General features: G+C 47.6%; 1 protein-coding gene across 1 annotated transcript in view; it reads left to right on the top strand.

Annotated features, from left to right (window-relative positions):
• Positions 1–18200, top strand: part of slc1a7a (solute carrier family 1 member 7a) — a 197982-nt gene that overhangs the window by 155517 nt on the left and 24265 nt on the right. Inside the window, exons 9-10 of the mRNA XM_070886126.1 lie at positions 4173–4307; positions 4436–4535. Of these exons, the coding sequence (XP_070742227.1) occupies positions 4173–4307; positions 4436–4535 (235 nt within the window). The remainder of the gene's footprint in view (positions 1–4172; positions 4308–4435; positions 4536–18200) is intronic.

Genomic DNA, 18200 nt, shown 5'->3' with positions numbered 1-18200 from the left:
TCGGTCTGAGGTGTAATAGTTGTAACTCTGTGAGTACATCCATATTGAGCTGTTCCATGAGACAGCTCTCCCAACTGGAGCACCAGTGCCCTGAGGAAGAATTTTGCAGGACCAAATAGGTTGTGATTGTTTGAGTCTTGTCCTGGTCCAATGCCTGGATCATTGCCAATGGACCCATCCGATATTTCTGTTTTGTACCCGTTGTTTTACAACTGAGTGGCTTGCTAGGTCACCTCAGAATGCATTAGAGTCAACCACATAGTATTGGACTGGAATCATAGAGAGGCCATACCACATAAGGGTGACAGATTCACTTACTTGAATATTAGTATATTAATGGATTTTAAACAAACTAGTAGCTTATATTTTTGATTGCAAGCCCACAAATTACGAGATATAATGAATCCGTTTCACAACTTCCACAGTGGAATTTAAACTCATAGGAAAATTTTAAGCCCACCGTCCGGCTGAAACCGGGTGCGGGGGTGCAGTTAAAATGGAGTGGGTGATGTACCCACTGGTTTCTCATCCTGACCCGGTCAACTGCAATTTTAATTTGTAGGTGTCCAGGACACCTGCCCGTAGCTGGCAGGGTTGTTGTTTAAGAATGCAGATCTGATCCTGCTAATGTCATCTGGGCCAACTGCAATCTTAACCTGTGTGGGGAGGCCATAGGCTTAATGGTTTCGCTACTAGGTTAAACTTGTCAGGGAATGACTATTTACCGCAGTGCTGTGGACCATTATGTCATGTCTCCAGCAGCAACTTCTTGCCTCCCAAATTCCCATTCTCACCTGCCGGCCAAGCAGTGATTCCTGCCGGCTTCGGGCGGCAGTCCAACCTCCAATATGGAAATGAGACCCAGGAGCTAAAGTCTCTCTAGGCACTCCTCCACGGTACCAGCATGTGAGTTTGCTGCTCGCCTGCCTCCACACATTGAACTCACTCACTAGTAAAAAAAGCCCCTACAAGCTCTAGGTTTCTAGTCTAGAACTATAATGCACCAGGTTACTGTACACATCAAGACCACGGGCACAAGCAGGGATGTCGTCAGCATGACCTGGTTGCAGTGGCGCAAACCTTTCAATGATCTCAGTAGATCACGAAATGTTACTGCAAAGCCACACTCAACCTCATCCTGTAGAGCCACTCATTACATCCCCATCACTCTGCCTTCCCTACCACACCCCTGCACATCCTTACTCACACCAACTTACCTTGCACCTCCACCCATTCCTCTCTCTCTATCTACATTATCACATCCCCATCTCACTAGCTATCCCTCACACTCACCCTCATCCTTGCCCAATCATACCAACTAACAACACACAAAGGTAGACAGGAAGTGGGGGGGGGTTTGCAGGGAGTGCGGGGGAGGGGGAGGACAGGGAGTGGTGGGGGGGGGACAGGGAGGAGGTGGACGAGGGACAGGAGAGTACGTGAAGGCGGGTAGAGAAAGGAGACGGGTGGGGTGGAGAGTTGGTCTTTTTGCCAATGTTCATGTAGAGTTTCTGCTAATGTATTGTGAAACATTGAAATCTTTATTTTGAACACTTTACGTTCTTGGACAGATTTGTATGCATTTTTGGAAGTGGCTTAATGAGTTTTAAAGAATGGCGAGACATAAGGGTACCCCTGCAATGGTGATGAGTGTGAAAGGAATGGCTTGGCATTGTAGGGATGCCTTATGATGCTCGTGTGGGGTGGTGCCAACCTGGCACATCAAGTGAAGTAAATCTGATCATGGTGAAGTCATCCCTGACCTCCTGGGCAGCAATGTCGGGTACTGATGCCCTCTGTACTGTGCAGCATCAATTGATTGCGAAGAAAGTTGCTGTTGTTGATGGTGATGCTGGTGTCTTTAGTGATGTTGCTGTTGGGGCTGATCGTGGTGGGATTCTGAGGACCAAAATGAGATTTTCTCAAGGGCAGCAATGCTGCTGGAATAGATGGCAGCTGAAGTTGAGATGACAGAAGCGATCTGTCAATGATGAAAGAGGTTGCTCCAAGGAGGTGACAGTGGATAGAGAGTTCACTGTGAACAATTCCAAACTGCATACAACTCAAAAGTGTCTTCCAAATCCTGAAGGCTTCAGCTTCTGAGATTGGAAAGTGAACAGCTGTGAAATGGTAACTTTTATACCACTTCTACTTCTGTCAACTAGTCAAAGCAATAGAGAGTCACTCAGAACCCGACACACTTACCTCACGTGAAGCCCGAGCGATGGGAAGATCTGAAAAACTTGGAAAAATGATAAGTACCTGGTAAAATTATTTTTAAATACCTTTAAAGTACCTCTGAATTATGTTAATTGGCTGGCCCATCGCTTGTCGTCGGATCTGTGAACTGCAGCCAGACCCGGCACTTCAGAAACTGACAAGGAGGCAGGTTCAGAGCGGGACCCCGCCTCGCTGTCAATCACGACCATTTTGACAGCAGGCCCGCCTCGAATCCCGCATTTGCAGGGCTGGGAAGATTCCGGCCCAAAGAGTGGGAACAAAGGGCGATTTCCATCGCATCCCCCAATGTAGCTGCTGTCTTGCTGGGATCAGCTAATAGAGCAGGGATAGAACCTGGACTGCCATAGAAACATAGAAACATAGAAAATAGGTGCAGGAATAGGCCATTTGGCCCTTCGAGTCTGCACCACCATTCAATAAGATCATGGTCTGTATAGCTCAGCTTCTCACCGAGCAATCAGGGAAGGCAAAAGTTGAATTTATATCATGATGCTACTCTGACATCTAGTACCTTGTGGCCTGTGTAGGTGATAACTCCTGCCCAAATAACTGTAAACTGCCTGAGTTGTGTTTTTTTTTAATCAAGCAGTACTGGGAATGCAGGAGTTGGCATTTGGAGTTAGCATCTGGTTATTAAATATCTTGCGTCTCTCATAACTTCCTGCTGTCACAAAGTACTGCCTGCTGAGTTTGATTTTCTTAATATTCCTCTCTTGTGCCAAGCAAGGCACACTGGTCAAGCCTCCATTCCCAGCATTTCTCTTTCACTAGAACCAACACAATGGCATTCACCTTGTGGTAGTCTTGTATGAACCTACGAGTTAATTTTTGTTGATTGTTGGGACATGGACGTGATACTAAAATCCAAACGGCAGTAAAGTCCAATTAAAAGGTATATTTTAGGGACAACAACAACTTATATTTACATAGCGCCTTTAACATAGTAAATTTCCAGGGTGCTTCACAAAAGCATTCTAAAACAAACTTTGACAGGAGATGGTAGGGCAGATGAGAGGTAGGTTTTAAGGAGCCTCTTAAAGGAGGAAAGAGATGAGGAGAGGTTTACGGAGGGAATTCCAAAGCTTAGAACCTTGGCAGCTGAAGGTACGGCCACCAATGATTGAATCATTATAATCTGGGTTGCTCAAGAGCCCGGAATTAGAGGAGCACAGATATTTCGGAGGGTTGTGTGGCTGGAGGAGATTGCAGAGGTAGGTTGAGGCGAGGCCATGGAGGGATTTGAAAACATGGATGAGAATTTTTAAATTGAGGCGTTGCTTAACTGGGAGCCAATGTAGGTCACTGAGCACAGGGGTGATGGGTGAACGGGACTTGGTGTGAGTTGGGACACTGGCAGCTGAGTTTTGGATGACCTCAAGTTTACATAGGCTAGAATGTGGGAGGCCAGCCAAGGGTGCGTTGGAGTAGTCAAGTCTAGAAGTAACAAAGGCACAGATGAGGGTTTCAGCAGCAGATGAGTGGAGGCCAGGACAGAGTCGAGCGATGGCGTGGATATGTGGTCGGAAGCTCATCACGGCATCAAATAAATAAAGCAACTATGTAAATAGTGAGCTTGGCTGCGATGCCCTCATAATCAGTTAGCCTGCTGACAGCACCAATAGGAATTGTACATCAGCACTCATCGCTGCCTTCGGCCCTGCATCACTGAGGTCCTGATGCCAGCTGTACTGAGCAGAGGTGAGTGCTTTGGTCCACAAAATGACTGGGAAAAGTTGGAGGTAGCACCATCCCTGATACCGCTTTCATTTGCACCAAGTCCTGTTGGCTTTAGAACATCATTGCCAAAAGTGTGGATACAGGGCACCCTCGCAGTCACAGCTGGAGGGAAATGGGACAAAGCAGGAAAAACATACATAGAAAATGAGGGAGTCTTATCCTACAAAAAATAATTTTTATTTGTTTTTTTCTAGCATAACAGCGACAGCTGCCAGTATAGGTGCAGCAGGGATTCCACAAGCTGGCCTGGTAACCATGGTTATTGTCTTGACGTCTGTTGGTCTTCCTACAGATGACATCACTCTAATAATTGCAGTAGACTGGGCGTTGTAAGTTGTGAAGCAAAGATTTTAAAAAATATATAAATCTTATATTGTTGTTTTTACTCCAGCAAAGTAAGTGGCTGGCTGACTATTTTTACAGACTGCTCACATTTAATAGCTGTATTTTTTTAAAGGGATAGATTTCGAACCATGATTAATGTCCTGGGAGATGCTCTTGCAGCTGGAATTATGGCTCATATCTGCCGAAAGAACTTCACTCAGGAAAATGATGAAGTAGGACCATTATTTTGTTGTGCTGTTTTCAAACTTTCTTTTACTTACAAAATATGCCTAGTGGCTTGTTAACTCTTTTGAAGATTGATAGTCTGACAATTAATCTTGGCAGCCCCACCAATAGCACAGTGGGTGTAGACATTAATTACCCAGTGTGATAATGAGCCATTTAGCCTAGGAAGTTTGATCCCTGGTCTGTGTTAACTTATCTCAGTCAAGGCAGCCAGGACCTCCTTTGGAAAGTGCATGGATGTCAGGTGAAGACAGAATCAGCTTCAGCTATGATGTTCCCTATAGACAAATAGCTTCTGTACTGTCTAGGTTTACACCTCAAGAATAGTCTCTTTGGCAAGGCACCAGAGACTGACTGCTGATGCCCACAACCCCAGTCTAAGTCAGTGCTTTCAGGAGAGGTAAACAACTTACTCTGAACAATGATTGCAACAACTAAATTGGCTCTGCTATTATTTTGTGGGCATTGCTATGATGGATCTTTCACCCTCGTCCCTGACAGTATTACTTTATTCTTACAACAGCAGCTGTTTCTTGCTGTGTTGGGACTGGTGCTGCTGTTAGACATTTTCCAATGGTCGTGATGCTTTAACTTTCGTGCAATGTATGTACCCAAGAAACCTTGGGTGTGAAATTTTCAACATGTATAGAATATTGCCCCGGTGAATTTCTTGTTTGAAGGTCCATTGTTTTCATAAGAATATGTTTCCTCCAAACTTTTTTTAATTTGAGGAGGGAAAGGGCCTGTGTCACTTTCATCATGATGTCGTTTGCAGGTTGCATAGTGTTGCATTTCATTATGTATTTACAAAAAATGGTTTGCCAAGTAATTCTAGATATAGATTTATTTAAAGAAATCTAGCTAAAGGGTCAGGTTCTATAGTGCAGGATAGTATCAAAGTTAGAAAGAGCATGGAAAAGACAGATACATCAAAAATTAATGATTAAGTGATGCCATGCTATGGTTCTAAATGCCTGTATATTATAGCAAATAAAGCAAAGCCTGAGGGGTTAAGAAGTTTCATAGTTTTGAGATGCTCGGATAGAATGATGGTGATTAGGAGACAGAGTAACGAGGCTTGAATTCAACAGAGTGAGGATAGAGTGTGGAAGAAGAATATTTAAAATAGAGAATTTGTGTGATATATTCTTACTACATCACTAACACACACACTCTACAAGATAACTCTTGCAGAAACCTGTCATCATGTGACTTTGTCACATAACCCTTTATTGTACTTACATCAGTAGTTGCATTACCACAGTATTCCACTAGGTGGAACAGTAGTTCACTAAGGGGAGCTCGATTACACTTCTCCCTCCTTATCGAAGAAGTAATCTTCATCATCATCATCATCATAGGCAGTCCTGCGGAATCGAGGAAGACTTACTTCCACTCCCAAAGTGAGTTCTCTGGTGGCTGAACAGTCCAATACGAGAGTCACAGACTCTGTCACAGGTGGGACAGATATTTGTCGAGGGAAGGGGTGGGTGGGGCTGGTTTACCGCGCGCTCCTTCCGCTGTCTGCGCTTGACCTCTTCATGCTCTTTGCGTTGAGACTCGAAGAACTCAACGCCCTCCCGATGCACTTTCTCCACCTCGGACGGTCATCGGCCAGGGTCTCCAAAATGTCAGTGGTGATGTCGCACATTATCAGGGAGGCTTTGAGGGTGTCCTTGTAATGCTTCCGCTGCCCACCTTTGGATCGTTTACCATGAAGGAGTTCCGCATAAAGCATTTGCTTAGGGAGTCTCGTATCTGGCATGCGAACGATGTGGCCTGCCCAGCGAAGCTGATCGAGTTTGGTCAGTGCTTCAATACTGGGGATGTTACCCTGGACGAGGACACCGACGCCTGTCCTCCCAGGGGATTTGTAGGATCTTGCGGAGACATCGTTGGTGATATATCTCTAGCGACTTGAGGTGCCTTCTATACATTGTCCATACCTCAGATCCATACAGGAGGGCGGGTATTACTACAGCCCTGTGCACCATGAGCTTGGTTGTAGATTTGAGGGCCAGGTCTTCAAACACTCTTTTCCTCAGATGGCCGAAGGCTGCACTAGCACACTGGAGGCAGTGTTGAATCTCCGTATCAATGTCTGCCTTTGTTGCTAAGGGGTTCCCAAGATATGGGAAATGGTCCACGTTGTTGAGGGCCGGGTCGTGAATCTTGATGATTGGAGGGCAGTGCTGTGCAGCTGTGACAGGCTGGTGGAGGACCTTTGTCTTACGGATGTTAAGCGTAAGGCCCATGCTTTCATATGCCTCAGTGAATACATTGGCTATATCCTGGAGTTCAGCCTCAGAATGTGCGCAGACGCAGGCGTCGTCCACATACTGCAGCTCAACGCCAGAGATTGGGGTGATCTTGGACCTGGCCTGGAGGTGGAGTAGGTTAAACAGCTTCCCACTGGTTCTGTAGTTTAGTTCCACTCCAGCGGGGAGCTTGTTGATTGTGAGGTGGAGAATGGCGGCGAGGAAGATTGAGAAGAGAGTTGGAGCGATGACGCAGCCCTGTTTGACCCCGGTCCGGACGTGAATTGGGTCTGTAATGCATCCGTTGATAAGGATCACGGCCTGCATGTCATCGTGAAGCAGGCGAAGGATGTTGACAAACTTTTGGGGGCATCCGAAACGGAGGAGTACGCTCTATAGACCCTCACAGCTGACAGTATCAACGGCCTTTGTAAGATCGAAGAAGGCCATATATAAGGGCTGGCGCTGCTCCCTGCATTTTTCCAGCAGCTGTCACGCTGCAAAGATCATGTCCATTGTGCCCCATAGGGGACAAAATCTGCACTGTGATTCTGGGAGGAGCTCCTCGGCCACAGGGAGAAGATGGTTGAAGAGAACTCTAGCGACAACCTTCCCAGTGGCTGATAGCAGGGAGATTCCCTTGTAGTTGCCGCAGTCGGACTTGTCCTCTTTTTAAAAAATGGTCACAATTACTGCATCTCTGAGATCTCCTGGCATGCTCTCCTCTCTCCATATGAGAGAGATGAGGTCATGTATCCGTGCCAACAGCGCCTCTCCGCCATACTTTAGCGCCTCAGCAGGGATTCCATCCGCACCCGTAGTCTTGTTATTCTTGAGCTGTTTTATGGCTTTCTCTACCTCATGCAACGTTGGCGTTTCACTGAGTTGGTGGCTGGTTGCGTGCTGCAGGATGGAGTCGAGAACACTCAAGTCAAAGGCAGAGTCTCGATTGAGGAGATCTTCAAAGTGCTCCTTCCATCGGGCCTTGACAGCCTCGGTGTCCTTGATGAGTGTTTCCCCGTTTTTGGCCAGGAGTGGGGTGGGGCCTTGGGAGTTTGGACCGTAGGTGGAACATAAGAACATAAGAATTAGGAACAGGAGCAGGCTATCTAGCCCCTTGAGCCTGCTTCGCCATTCAACAAGATCATGGCTGATCTGGCCGTGGACTCAGCTCCACTTACCCGCCCGCTCCCATAGTCCTTAATTCCCTTATTGGTTAAAAATCTATCGATCTGTGATTTGAATACATTCAATGAGCCAGCCTCAACTGCTTCCTTGGGCAGAGAATTCCACAGATTCACAACCACCTGGGAGAAGAAATTCCTTCTCAACTCGGTTTTAAATTGGCTTCCCCCGTATTTTGAGGTTGTGACCCCTAGTTCTAGTCTCCCCGACCAGTGGAAACAACCTCTCTGCCTCTATCTTGTCTATCACTTTCATTATTTTAAATGTTACTATAAGATCACACCTCATCCTTCTGAACTCCAATGAGTAAAGACCCAATCTACTCAATCTATCATCATAAGGTAACCCCAACATCTCCGGAATCAGCCTAGTGAATCGTCTCTGTACCCCCTCCAAAGCTAGTATATCCTTCCTTAAGTTAGGTGACCAAAACTGCACGCAGTACTCCAGGTGCGGCCTCACCAATACCCTGTACAGTTGCAGCAGGACCTCCCTGCTTTTGTACTCCATCCCTCTCGCAATGAAGGCCAACATTCCATTCGCCTTCCTGATTATCTGCTGCACCTGCAAACTAACTTTTTGGGATTCATGCACAAGGACCCCCAGGTCTCTCTGCACCGCAGCATGTTGTAATTTCTCCCCATTCAAATAATATTCCCTTTTACTGTTTTTTTTCCCAAGGTGGATGACCTCACATTTTCCGACATTGTATTCCATCTGCCAAACCTTAGCCCATTCGCTTAACCTATCTAAATCTCTTTGAAGCCTCTCTGTGTCCTCTACACAACCCGCTTTCCCACTAATCTTTGTGTCATCTGCAAATTTTGTTGCACTACACTCTGTCCCCTCTTCCAAGTCATCTATGTATATTGTAAACAGTTGTGGTCCCAGCACTGATCCCTGTGGCACACCACTAACCACCGATTTCCAACCCAAAAAGGACCCATTTATCCCGACTCTCTGCTTTCTGTTCGCCAGTCAATTCTCGATCCATGCTAATACATTTCCTCTGACTCCACGTACCATCTAGATGTCCCGCTATTTCTTCCTTAATGATAGCTTCAAGCATTTTCCCCAGTACAGATATTAAACTAACCGGCCTATAGTTACCTATCTTTTGTCTGCCCCCTTTTTTAAACAGAGGCGTTACATTAGCTGCTTTCCAATCCGATGGTACCTCCCCAGAGTCCAGAGAATTTTGGTAGATTATAACGAATGCATCTGCTATAACTTTCGCCATCTCTTTTAATACCCTGGGATGCATTTCATCAGGACCAGGGGACTTATCTACCTTGAGTCCCATTAGCCTGATCAGCACTACCCCCTTAGTGATAGTGATTGTCTCAAGGTCCTCCCTTCCCATGCGCTGCAATTTCATCTTATTATCTCTAATCACCACCCACAATGATTCAACATTTTGTTCATTAGAGCCAATATTGTCTCTCACAACCGCCCTGATATCATCCTTTATTAACAGAGCTACCCCACCTCCTTTCCCTTCTTGTCTATCTTTCCGAATTGTCAGATACCCCTGTATGTTTAATTCCCAATCTTGGCCACCCTGCAAACACGTTTCTGTAATGGCTACCAAATCATACCCATTTGTAATGATTTGTGCCGTCAACTCATTTACTTTATTTCGAATGCTGCGTGCGTTTAGGTAGAGTGTTTTAATACTAGTTTTTAAACCATGATTTTTAGTTTTGACCCCTCCTGCAGCCCCTTTATATTCATACATATTGTCCCTTCCTATCACCTTGTGGTTTACACTTACCCCAATGCTACTCTGCTCTGTTGCCTCCTGCCTTTTGCATTCTTTCTTGGGGTCTTGTTCATCTGAGCTCTCACCCACTCTAACTAGCTCAGAGCCCTCTCCTGGGTTCCGAATACTCCTCGCATTGAGGCACAGAGCTTCCAGGCTTGCCTTTTTATTACACTTTGACCCTTTAGAATTCACTGCAATGAAGAATTGTCGCATATCATGGCTGTTGGCCAGTTGTTGTAGCTCCAGTGCTTTCTCCATCCACCACCTGTTCTTTAGGTCCCGGGTTTTTTGTTGGACCTGAGCCTTGAGCCATCTATAATGTTGTTTTGCAGTTCCCGAGTTGAGTTGTTGCTTGAGGCTCAGAAATGCTTTGCGCTTGCGATCTATTAGTTCTTCGATCTCCTGATCATTTTCATCAAACCAGTCCTGATGTTTTCTCGTTGAGTGACCAAGTATCTCATCACAGGCACTAGTTATAGAGGCCTGGAGGGCAGACCCAGCACTGTGGGCATTCAGCATCTCAGGGTCATCAAGGCACGCCAGATTGGCTGTGAGGCGCTGGCTGTCTCGGGCGCTCTTAGCTGCCCTGGCATTAACTTTTTTGCGGCACTGCTTCTGCTGTCCCCTCTGCTTTGGGGCTATGTTAATGTTGATGATGGATCGGATTAGACGATGATCCGTCGATGAGTCGTCAGCTCCTGTCATGGCACGGGTGATGCGCACATCCTTGTGATCCCTGGCTCGGACAATGACATAGTTGAGCAGGTGCCAGTGTTTGGAGTGAGGGTGTGGCCAAGATGCCTTGTATTTATCCCTCTGGCAGAACAGAGTGTTGGTGATGTGGAGTTCATGTTCTAGACATTTTGTCAGGAGTAGGGTACCACTGGAGTTGGCTTTCCCTACCCCCTCTCTGCCAATCACGCCTCCCCAGAGGACTGTGTCTTTGCCAACCCTGGCATTAAAGTCACCCAGGAGGATCAATTTGTCGTCCGTGGGGACGCGGGACAAGGATGTCTCGAGGTTGGAATAAAAACACTCTTTAGCCTCATCTGTTGCATCGAGTGTAGGGGCGTATGCACTGATGACTGTGGCGCATTGATTCTGGGATAGGGTAAGACGAAGAGTCATGAGGCGTTCGTTAACCCCGCAGGCGGAGTCTTTGAGGCGGTCGACCAGCTCATTCTTGATGGCAAAGCCGACTCCACGAAGGCGGCGTTCTGCCTTTGGTTTCCCTTTCCAGAAAAAGGTATAATCTCCACCGTGTTCCTTCAACTGGTCTTCCCCTGCCCGTTGGGTCTCGCTTAGGGCAGCGATGTCAGTGTCAAAATGTCTGAGTTCCCGGGCAACTATGGCGGTGCAGCGTTCTGGCCTGTTGCTAGTGGAATTGTCCATGAGGGTCCTGACGTTCCAGGTCCAGAACTTCATACTGACGAAGTGGAAGATGCCTGTGTGTGAGTTCTTTTAACATGGAGTGGCCACTGCACACTGGCAACCACACGGGCTTAGCTGAACAAAGGTCTTGGTCCAGTGGCAAGAGGGTCCAAGACAACTGGAGACCAGGCACAGCTCTGTAAGCCTAATTGCCTATGACAAAGTGTTGGCCGCAAGCTCGGCGCCAAGTAGCGCCTTTGATGGTAGATGGCCCGAGGCTAGGCTGGGGGCAGGCATTAGGAAGGTGACTTCCAAAGTTATTTTAAAAGTTAAAAGTTGATAAAAATGCCCAATTTGTTCTAAGAATTGTTAAAAAGTCTAAGATGTATTTTAGAAGTTTAAAAGTATTTCCAAATTGTTTAAAAAGATTTAAGAGTTGACTAAAAGTTGATAAAAATTCGCAATTTATTTTAAAAGTTTCTAAAAGTTGTTAAAAATAATCAAGGATGTAGATCAATAATAGATGGTTAAGAGTATTTTGATTAAAAGTCTAAAATGTAAGTTTTAAAAGTTCTCCCAAATTGTTTAAAAAGTTTCAAAGTTGATTAAAAGTTTAATAATTGATTAAAAGTTGGTTAGAAGTTTAAGATGTTGGGTTGAATGTCGCCGGCTCGGTCCCTTCGGCCGGTTCAGCGCAGGCCCGGAGCCCCTTCGGCCGGTTCAGCGCCAGACCCGGAGTCCCTTCGGCCGGTTCAGCACCAGCCCCGGAGTCCCTTCGGCCGGTTCAGCACCAGCCCCGGAGTCCCTTCGGCCGGTTCAATGCCAGTCCCGGAGTCCCCGGCCAGTTCAGCTCAGTCCCGGAGTCCCTTCGGCCGGTTCAGCTCAGTCCCGGAGCCCCTTCGGCCGGTTCAGCACCAGCCCCGGAGTCCCTTCGGCCGGTTCAGCACCAGCCCCGGAGTCCCTTCGGCCGGTTCAATGCCAGCCCCGGAGTCCCTTCGGCCGGTTCAGCTCAGTCCCGGAGTCCCTTCGGCCGGTTCAGCTCAGCCCCGGAGTCCCTTCGGCCGGTTCAGCTCAGCCCCGGAGTCCCTTCAGCCGGTTCAATGCCAGTCCCGGAGTCCCCGGCCAGTTCAGCGCCAGACCCGGAGTCCCTTCGGCCGGTTCAGCTCAGGCCCGGAGTCCCTTCGGCCGGTTCAGCTCAGGCCCGGAGCCCCTTCGGCCGGTTCAGCACCAGCCCCGGAGTCCCTTCAGCCGGTTCAATGCCAGTCCCGGAGTCCCCGGCCAGTTCAGCGCCAGACCCGGAGTCCCTTCGGCCGGTTCAGCTCAGGCCCGGAGTCCCTTCGGCCGGTTCAGCTCAGGCCCGGAGTCCCTTCAGCCGGTTCAACGTTAGCCCCGGAGCCCCTTCGGCCGGTTCAGCACCAGCCCTGGAGTCCCTTCGGCCGGTTCAACACCAGCCCCGGAGTCCCTTCGGCCGGTTCAGCACCAGCCCCGGAGCCCCTTCGGCCGGTTCAGCACCAGCCCTGGAGTCCCTTCGGCCGGTTCAACACCAGTCCCGGAGTCCCTTCGGCCAGTTCAGCACCAGCCCCGGAGCCCCTTCGGCCGGTTCAGCTCAGGCCCGGAGTCCCTTCGGCCGGTTCAGCGCAGGCCCGGAGCCCCTTCGGCCGGTTCAGCTCAGGCCCGGAGTCCCTTCGGCCGGTTCAGCGCAGGCCCGGAGCCCCTTCGGCCGGTTCAGCTCAGGCCCGGAGTCCCTTCGGCCGGTTCAGCACCAGCCCTGGAGTCCCTTCGGCCGGTTCAACACCAGCCCCGGAGTCCCTTCGGCCAGTTCAGCACCAGCCCCGGAGCCCCTTCGGCCGGTTCAGCACCAGCCCTGGAGTCCCTTCGGCCGGTTCAACACCAGCCCCGGAGTCCCTTCGGCCAGTTCAGCACCAGCCCCGGAGCCCCTTCGGCCAGTTCAGCACCAGCCCCGGAGCCCCTTCGGCCGGTTCAGCTCAGGCCTGGAGTCCCTTCGGCCGGTTCAGCGCAGGCCCGGAGCCCCTTCGGCCGGTTCAGCTCAGTCCCGGAGTCCCTTCGGCCAGTTCAGCACCAGCCCCGGAGTCCCTTCGGCCGGTTCAGCGCCAGCCCCGGAGTCCCTTCGGCCGGTTCAGCGCAGGCCCGGAGTCCCTTCGGCCGGTTCAGCTCAGTCCCGGAGTCCCTTCGGCCGGTTCAGCTCAGCCCCGGAGTCCCTTCGGCCGGTTCAGCGCAGGCCCGGAGTCCCTTCGGCCGGTTCAGCTCAGTCCCGGAGTCCCTTCGGCCGGTTCAGCTCAGTCCCGGAGTCCCTTCGGCCGGTTCAACACCAGTCCCGGAGTCCCTTCGGCCGGTTCAACACCAGTCCCGGAGTCCCTTCGGCCGGTTCAATGCCAGTCCCGGAGTCCCTTCGGCCGGTTCAATGCCAGTCCCGGAGTCCCTTCGGCCGGTTCAGCACCAGCCCCGGAGTCCCTTCGGCCAGTTCAATGCCAGTCCCGGAGTCCCTTCGGCCGGTTCAGCACCAGCCCCGGAGTCTCTTCGGCCAGTTCAGCTCAGTCCCGGAGTCCCTTCGGCCGGTTCAGCTCAGGCCCGGAGTCCCTTCGGGCGGTTCGACGTTCCCCCGAATCTGTCATCACAATGAACAGCTGAGTGCGACCACAGGGATAGGTGTGGGCAGGTGCGGAGTCCTTTCGGGTCGGGATGGGTGCGGGCCGGTCCCTTCGGCCCGGGATTGCAGCGGGCCGGTGCGGAGTGACTACTGTACCAGCAAGGACACATCAGCAGCGTCTGCCTTGAACTGCTGGCCACAGTGTCGACAGCGGTGAGGCAAGATTGTTCTTTGCCTCTTCAGCTCCCAGCAGTGTTCTGCTGACATCTAAGGAGACCATAAAAGGCAGAATCATATCAAAATAATCATCATACTTAATTTCCATGGTTATACACAACAAAAGATATGGGGGCAGAAGTTCCTCTGGGGGTCTTCCCGCAGGCAACTGCCTCCTCGCTGGAGATTTTTTACGAACTTACCTGGTGGTCTAGGAGGCGCTCTGAATTCTGATGTGGAGGCCTTCTCCCGCGCTGTGAAGCGCGCTCCCACCCAGAGGGTTCCAATGCAGAAGATGCAGTCACGTGTTGAAAATTGGAATGATTCAATTATTTCTGATGAGTCAGATAGTCTTGTTACAAGTAGAGTACCAGTAGCAAATCCTGCATCAGATGTACTGGAAACAAGACCAAGAGAAAGTCAGAATTTAAGTCTGAGTCCGCATCAAGCAGACAAACAGTCTGGAGTTATAGAGAATCAAAATGTAGATCAAAGGCTGTCCTTGGAGGAAAACTTTCCTTAGGCTTAGCCTAGAATAAGTCTAAGTTTGACAACAAGTTTGGAAGGTTCTGTTCAAGAACGAAGGTATTCACTTCGAAACAGAAAACCAGTGGTTACGTTTGATTTGTAAGTATTGAAAAATAAGTCCACGGGAGTAGAAATTCCGACGTCCTGGGCCCGTTCTCAGTGCTATTAATGGGGAAAACAAACAAACACACACTAATAAAAAATAAAAAACAGACCTCACATAATTAAAATTAATTGAAATTAAAGTTAATAAATGCCTTAGAAAAAAACAATATATTTCCGATTTTTTTTTAAAGTTTTGTAATTCGGTTCAAAAATAAACTTACCTTAGTGGGCAGAGTTTTTAACAATACATTGCCTTTTGTTTTGTTTAATTTGATTGTGTTTTTGTGTGTTTTAAAACACTTGCACCTGTAAAAGTAGGCTATGCACCAGCTTTTTCAGGCACAAGAATTTTGAGGACATTTGCCGGGCAAGATATGCGTAAATCTCGCAATCTTGCCCGTACAAATGCCCTCGCTCCTGATCTGTCATCCTCGCTCCCGATCTGGCTACGATCTGACAAGTTCCAGCATTGCACGCTGAAAACTGGCTTTTCCGATGCTTTCCCGGGTCCGTAGGAAATTCGTATGGGCCCAGGACGTCAGAATTTCTACTCCCATAGACTTATTTTTCCATACTTGCAAATCAAACGTAACCACTGGTTTTCTGTTTCGAAATGGATACCTTCGCTCTTGAACAGAACCTTCCAAACTTGTTATCAAACTTAGACTCATTCTAGGCTAAACCTAAAGAAAGTTTTTCTCCAAGGGCGGCCTTTGATTTACATTTTGATTCTCTCTAACTTCAGATTGTTTGTCTGCTTGACTCAGACTCAGACTTAAATTCTGACTTTCTCTTAGTCTTGTTTCTAGTACAGGATTTGCTACTGGTACTCTACTTGTAACAAGACTATCTGACTCATCAGAAATAATTGAATCATTCCAATTTTAAACTCCTTCCACATCTGTAGATAAAATATGATCACTGTGAACAAATCTAACCTTTCCATGATCAAACACCTTGGCCAAATATGTGCGGAGACCACATATCTTCACTATTCTTCCTGTTAACTACTTTAACCATTTATGGTGATGGTTCTTCACTCTAACCTTCTGATTGAATTTCACACTTCTCTCTCTTACTCTACCTCTATCATGTTTCTCTTTCTGTCTTAATTGTGTCTCTTCTACTGACTGTGCCAAGTTTGACTTTAACAACGAGAACCTGGTTCGTGGGGGTCATTTGAGAAACAGCTCTGCTGGCGTTCTACTAGAAGTTCTATGAGGAGTATTACAATAAGTAATTAGATAATTTGCCAGTTTGTGATCCAATGACAAATGCCATTTCTTTGGATTCGGATCCAACATTTGCTTGATGAGGGCACATTTTACAATTTGTACTGTGCGCTCAGCTGCAACATTTGAAGCAGAGTGGTACGGTAGATCTTTGGTATGTTTCACACCATTTCTGCTCATGAACTGTGCAAATTCTTCTTAACAGAATTGCAGCCCATTATCAGACAAAATTTCTTCTGGGAGGCCATATGACAAAAACAATCTTCGCAAATTGTCTAGTGTTTTACTTATTATTATCTGCATCGGAAAAACCTCTACCAACTTCGAATGACTATCAATCACAATGAACAATTGTTGTCTTTCTAGCTCAGCAAAATTTACATGTAACCTTTGCCACACCCTGGGAGGCCTTTCCATGGCGGTAATGATGCTGATGGTGGTTTCTTGCTTACCGATTGACATGTTGTATGCTGACTAATGATGTATTGACCTGGCCACCATAAGTAACTGCATGCAAAACTCTTGGTCAAGCACATTCCCAGGTGCTGGTCATGAAAATCTCCTAATAATTTGGACCTGAACTTATTTGGAATAATTACTCTTGCACCTCACATGATACAATCTTTATCCATTGATAACTCATTCCTATGAACGAAGTATGGATGAATATCTTCCTTTGTTACCTGGTTTGGCCAGCCATTTGCTCTGTAACCATACACCTTTAACATAACTGGGTCACGTTTCATTGCTCTGCCTATTTCTTCAGCTGTGACTGGCAGCTCATCAATGTATGAAAGATAGAACACTTCTTCTACCTGAGATAATGTTCTCAGTTTCTAGTCTTTTGAGTTCTTGCTCACCTTTCTCCTTGAGTGCGTATGGTACAAGTTGTGGCTTGCAGTAAACTGGTCTAGCATCCTTCTGCACTCTGACACTCGCCTTGAAGCCTTGGATTGGTTTGCCTGTTTTGCGGAATACCTTCGGCTACTGCTTGATGACGTCATCTTTCGATGTAAATTTCATTTCCACACGAAAAATCTCATTCCACTCCAGCTTCAGTGATCCCAACCAATTTCTACCTATCAAGGCAGGTTTGTCTCCTACCACTACTATGAGAGGTAAGCTCTGAAACTGATCCTTGTATGGTGATACATCCTACAACAGGGATTTGGTTTCCTGAATAGCCTTGCAGCTCCAGCTTCGATTTCTCCAGTTGAAAATCACGCAACTTGTCGAGATATAGTGATTCCGGTACTACACTCACGGATGCACTAGTGTCGGTTTCCCTGGGTATCCTGGTTCCTGCAATGTCTACTTGGACGACGACATCGCAAATCATTGTTAGATACCTTCGTGCTCCTGATGACATGTATCTCCAAAATCTCCTTGTCCTGTTGCTTCTCTTCAATGTTATATAGCTTCTGGCAATTTTTACTTATAGCATTGAACATCGGTTTACTCTTGCAAGATGCCCAGTTTTCTTGCAATCAAAACACTCTGCCTTCACATTTGAACAGCTTTAAGCAATGTGTTGTCTCAGGCACCGATAGTACAACTTCACTTCACTTTTACCTTGGCCAGTTGCTGAGGCCTTCGGGCCTGTAGGCGATTCACCTCGGTTGTCTGACGACTGGAAATGGTGCAAAATTCTCAGGATTATTGGTCGGCCGTATCCATCGACATAGTTGTCTGACAAGCTAAATCAAAAGTCATGTTAGGGGTTGTCAACAACTTTCTTCTGATAGCTTAATTTTTCATTCCACAAACAAAGCGGTCACGCAATGCACGTTCATGAAAGTTTCTGAAATGATAGTGAATTAATAGCCTTTTTAAAGCTACAATGTACTCACTTATACTCTCATCATGTAATTGATCTTATGTTGCAAAACCATATCTTTCAGCAATTTCCAAGGGCTCAGGACAGTAGTGCTGTTCTAGTTTTATTAGAATCTCCGTCTGTGGCGTTCCCTTTGGCTTGACGGGAACAAGCACATTTTTGAGAGTTTCATACACCTCGGGGCCTGCTTCAGTTTAGAAAATACCCCGTTTCCTTTCTAACACCACCCGGTTATGATTTTGATTATCTGGGACTTCGATGATACTATTCGCAGTGAAAAACATGTCTGGCCGCTCCACACATGCTCCGAAAGTCTCTCGGTCATGATGGCACTCACCCAAGCGCCCTATTATTCCCATAGGCACGGCCACCTGAACTCTCTGACAATGTCAGTAGTTCAGCCAAGTATGCTTATAATTTTACCTTGGATTTTTAGCTGTTCTGCAAAACAAAGAACCTCTCAAAGTCTCTCTGTTGGCTGGCTGGATCATCCATCAACAAAAATTTCAGCTAGAGAATACGATTATCCTATCCTCATCGCCAATGT

This window comes from Pristiophorus japonicus, chromosome 8 (assembly GCF_044704955.1).
Source record: "Pristiophorus japonicus isolate sPriJap1 chromosome 8, sPriJap1.hap1, whole genome shotgun sequence".
Taxonomy (NCBI): domain Eukaryota; kingdom Metazoa; phylum Chordata; class Chondrichthyes; family Pristiophoridae; genus Pristiophorus; species Pristiophorus japonicus.
This window is presented reverse-complemented; position numbering and strand designations above follow the sequence as displayed.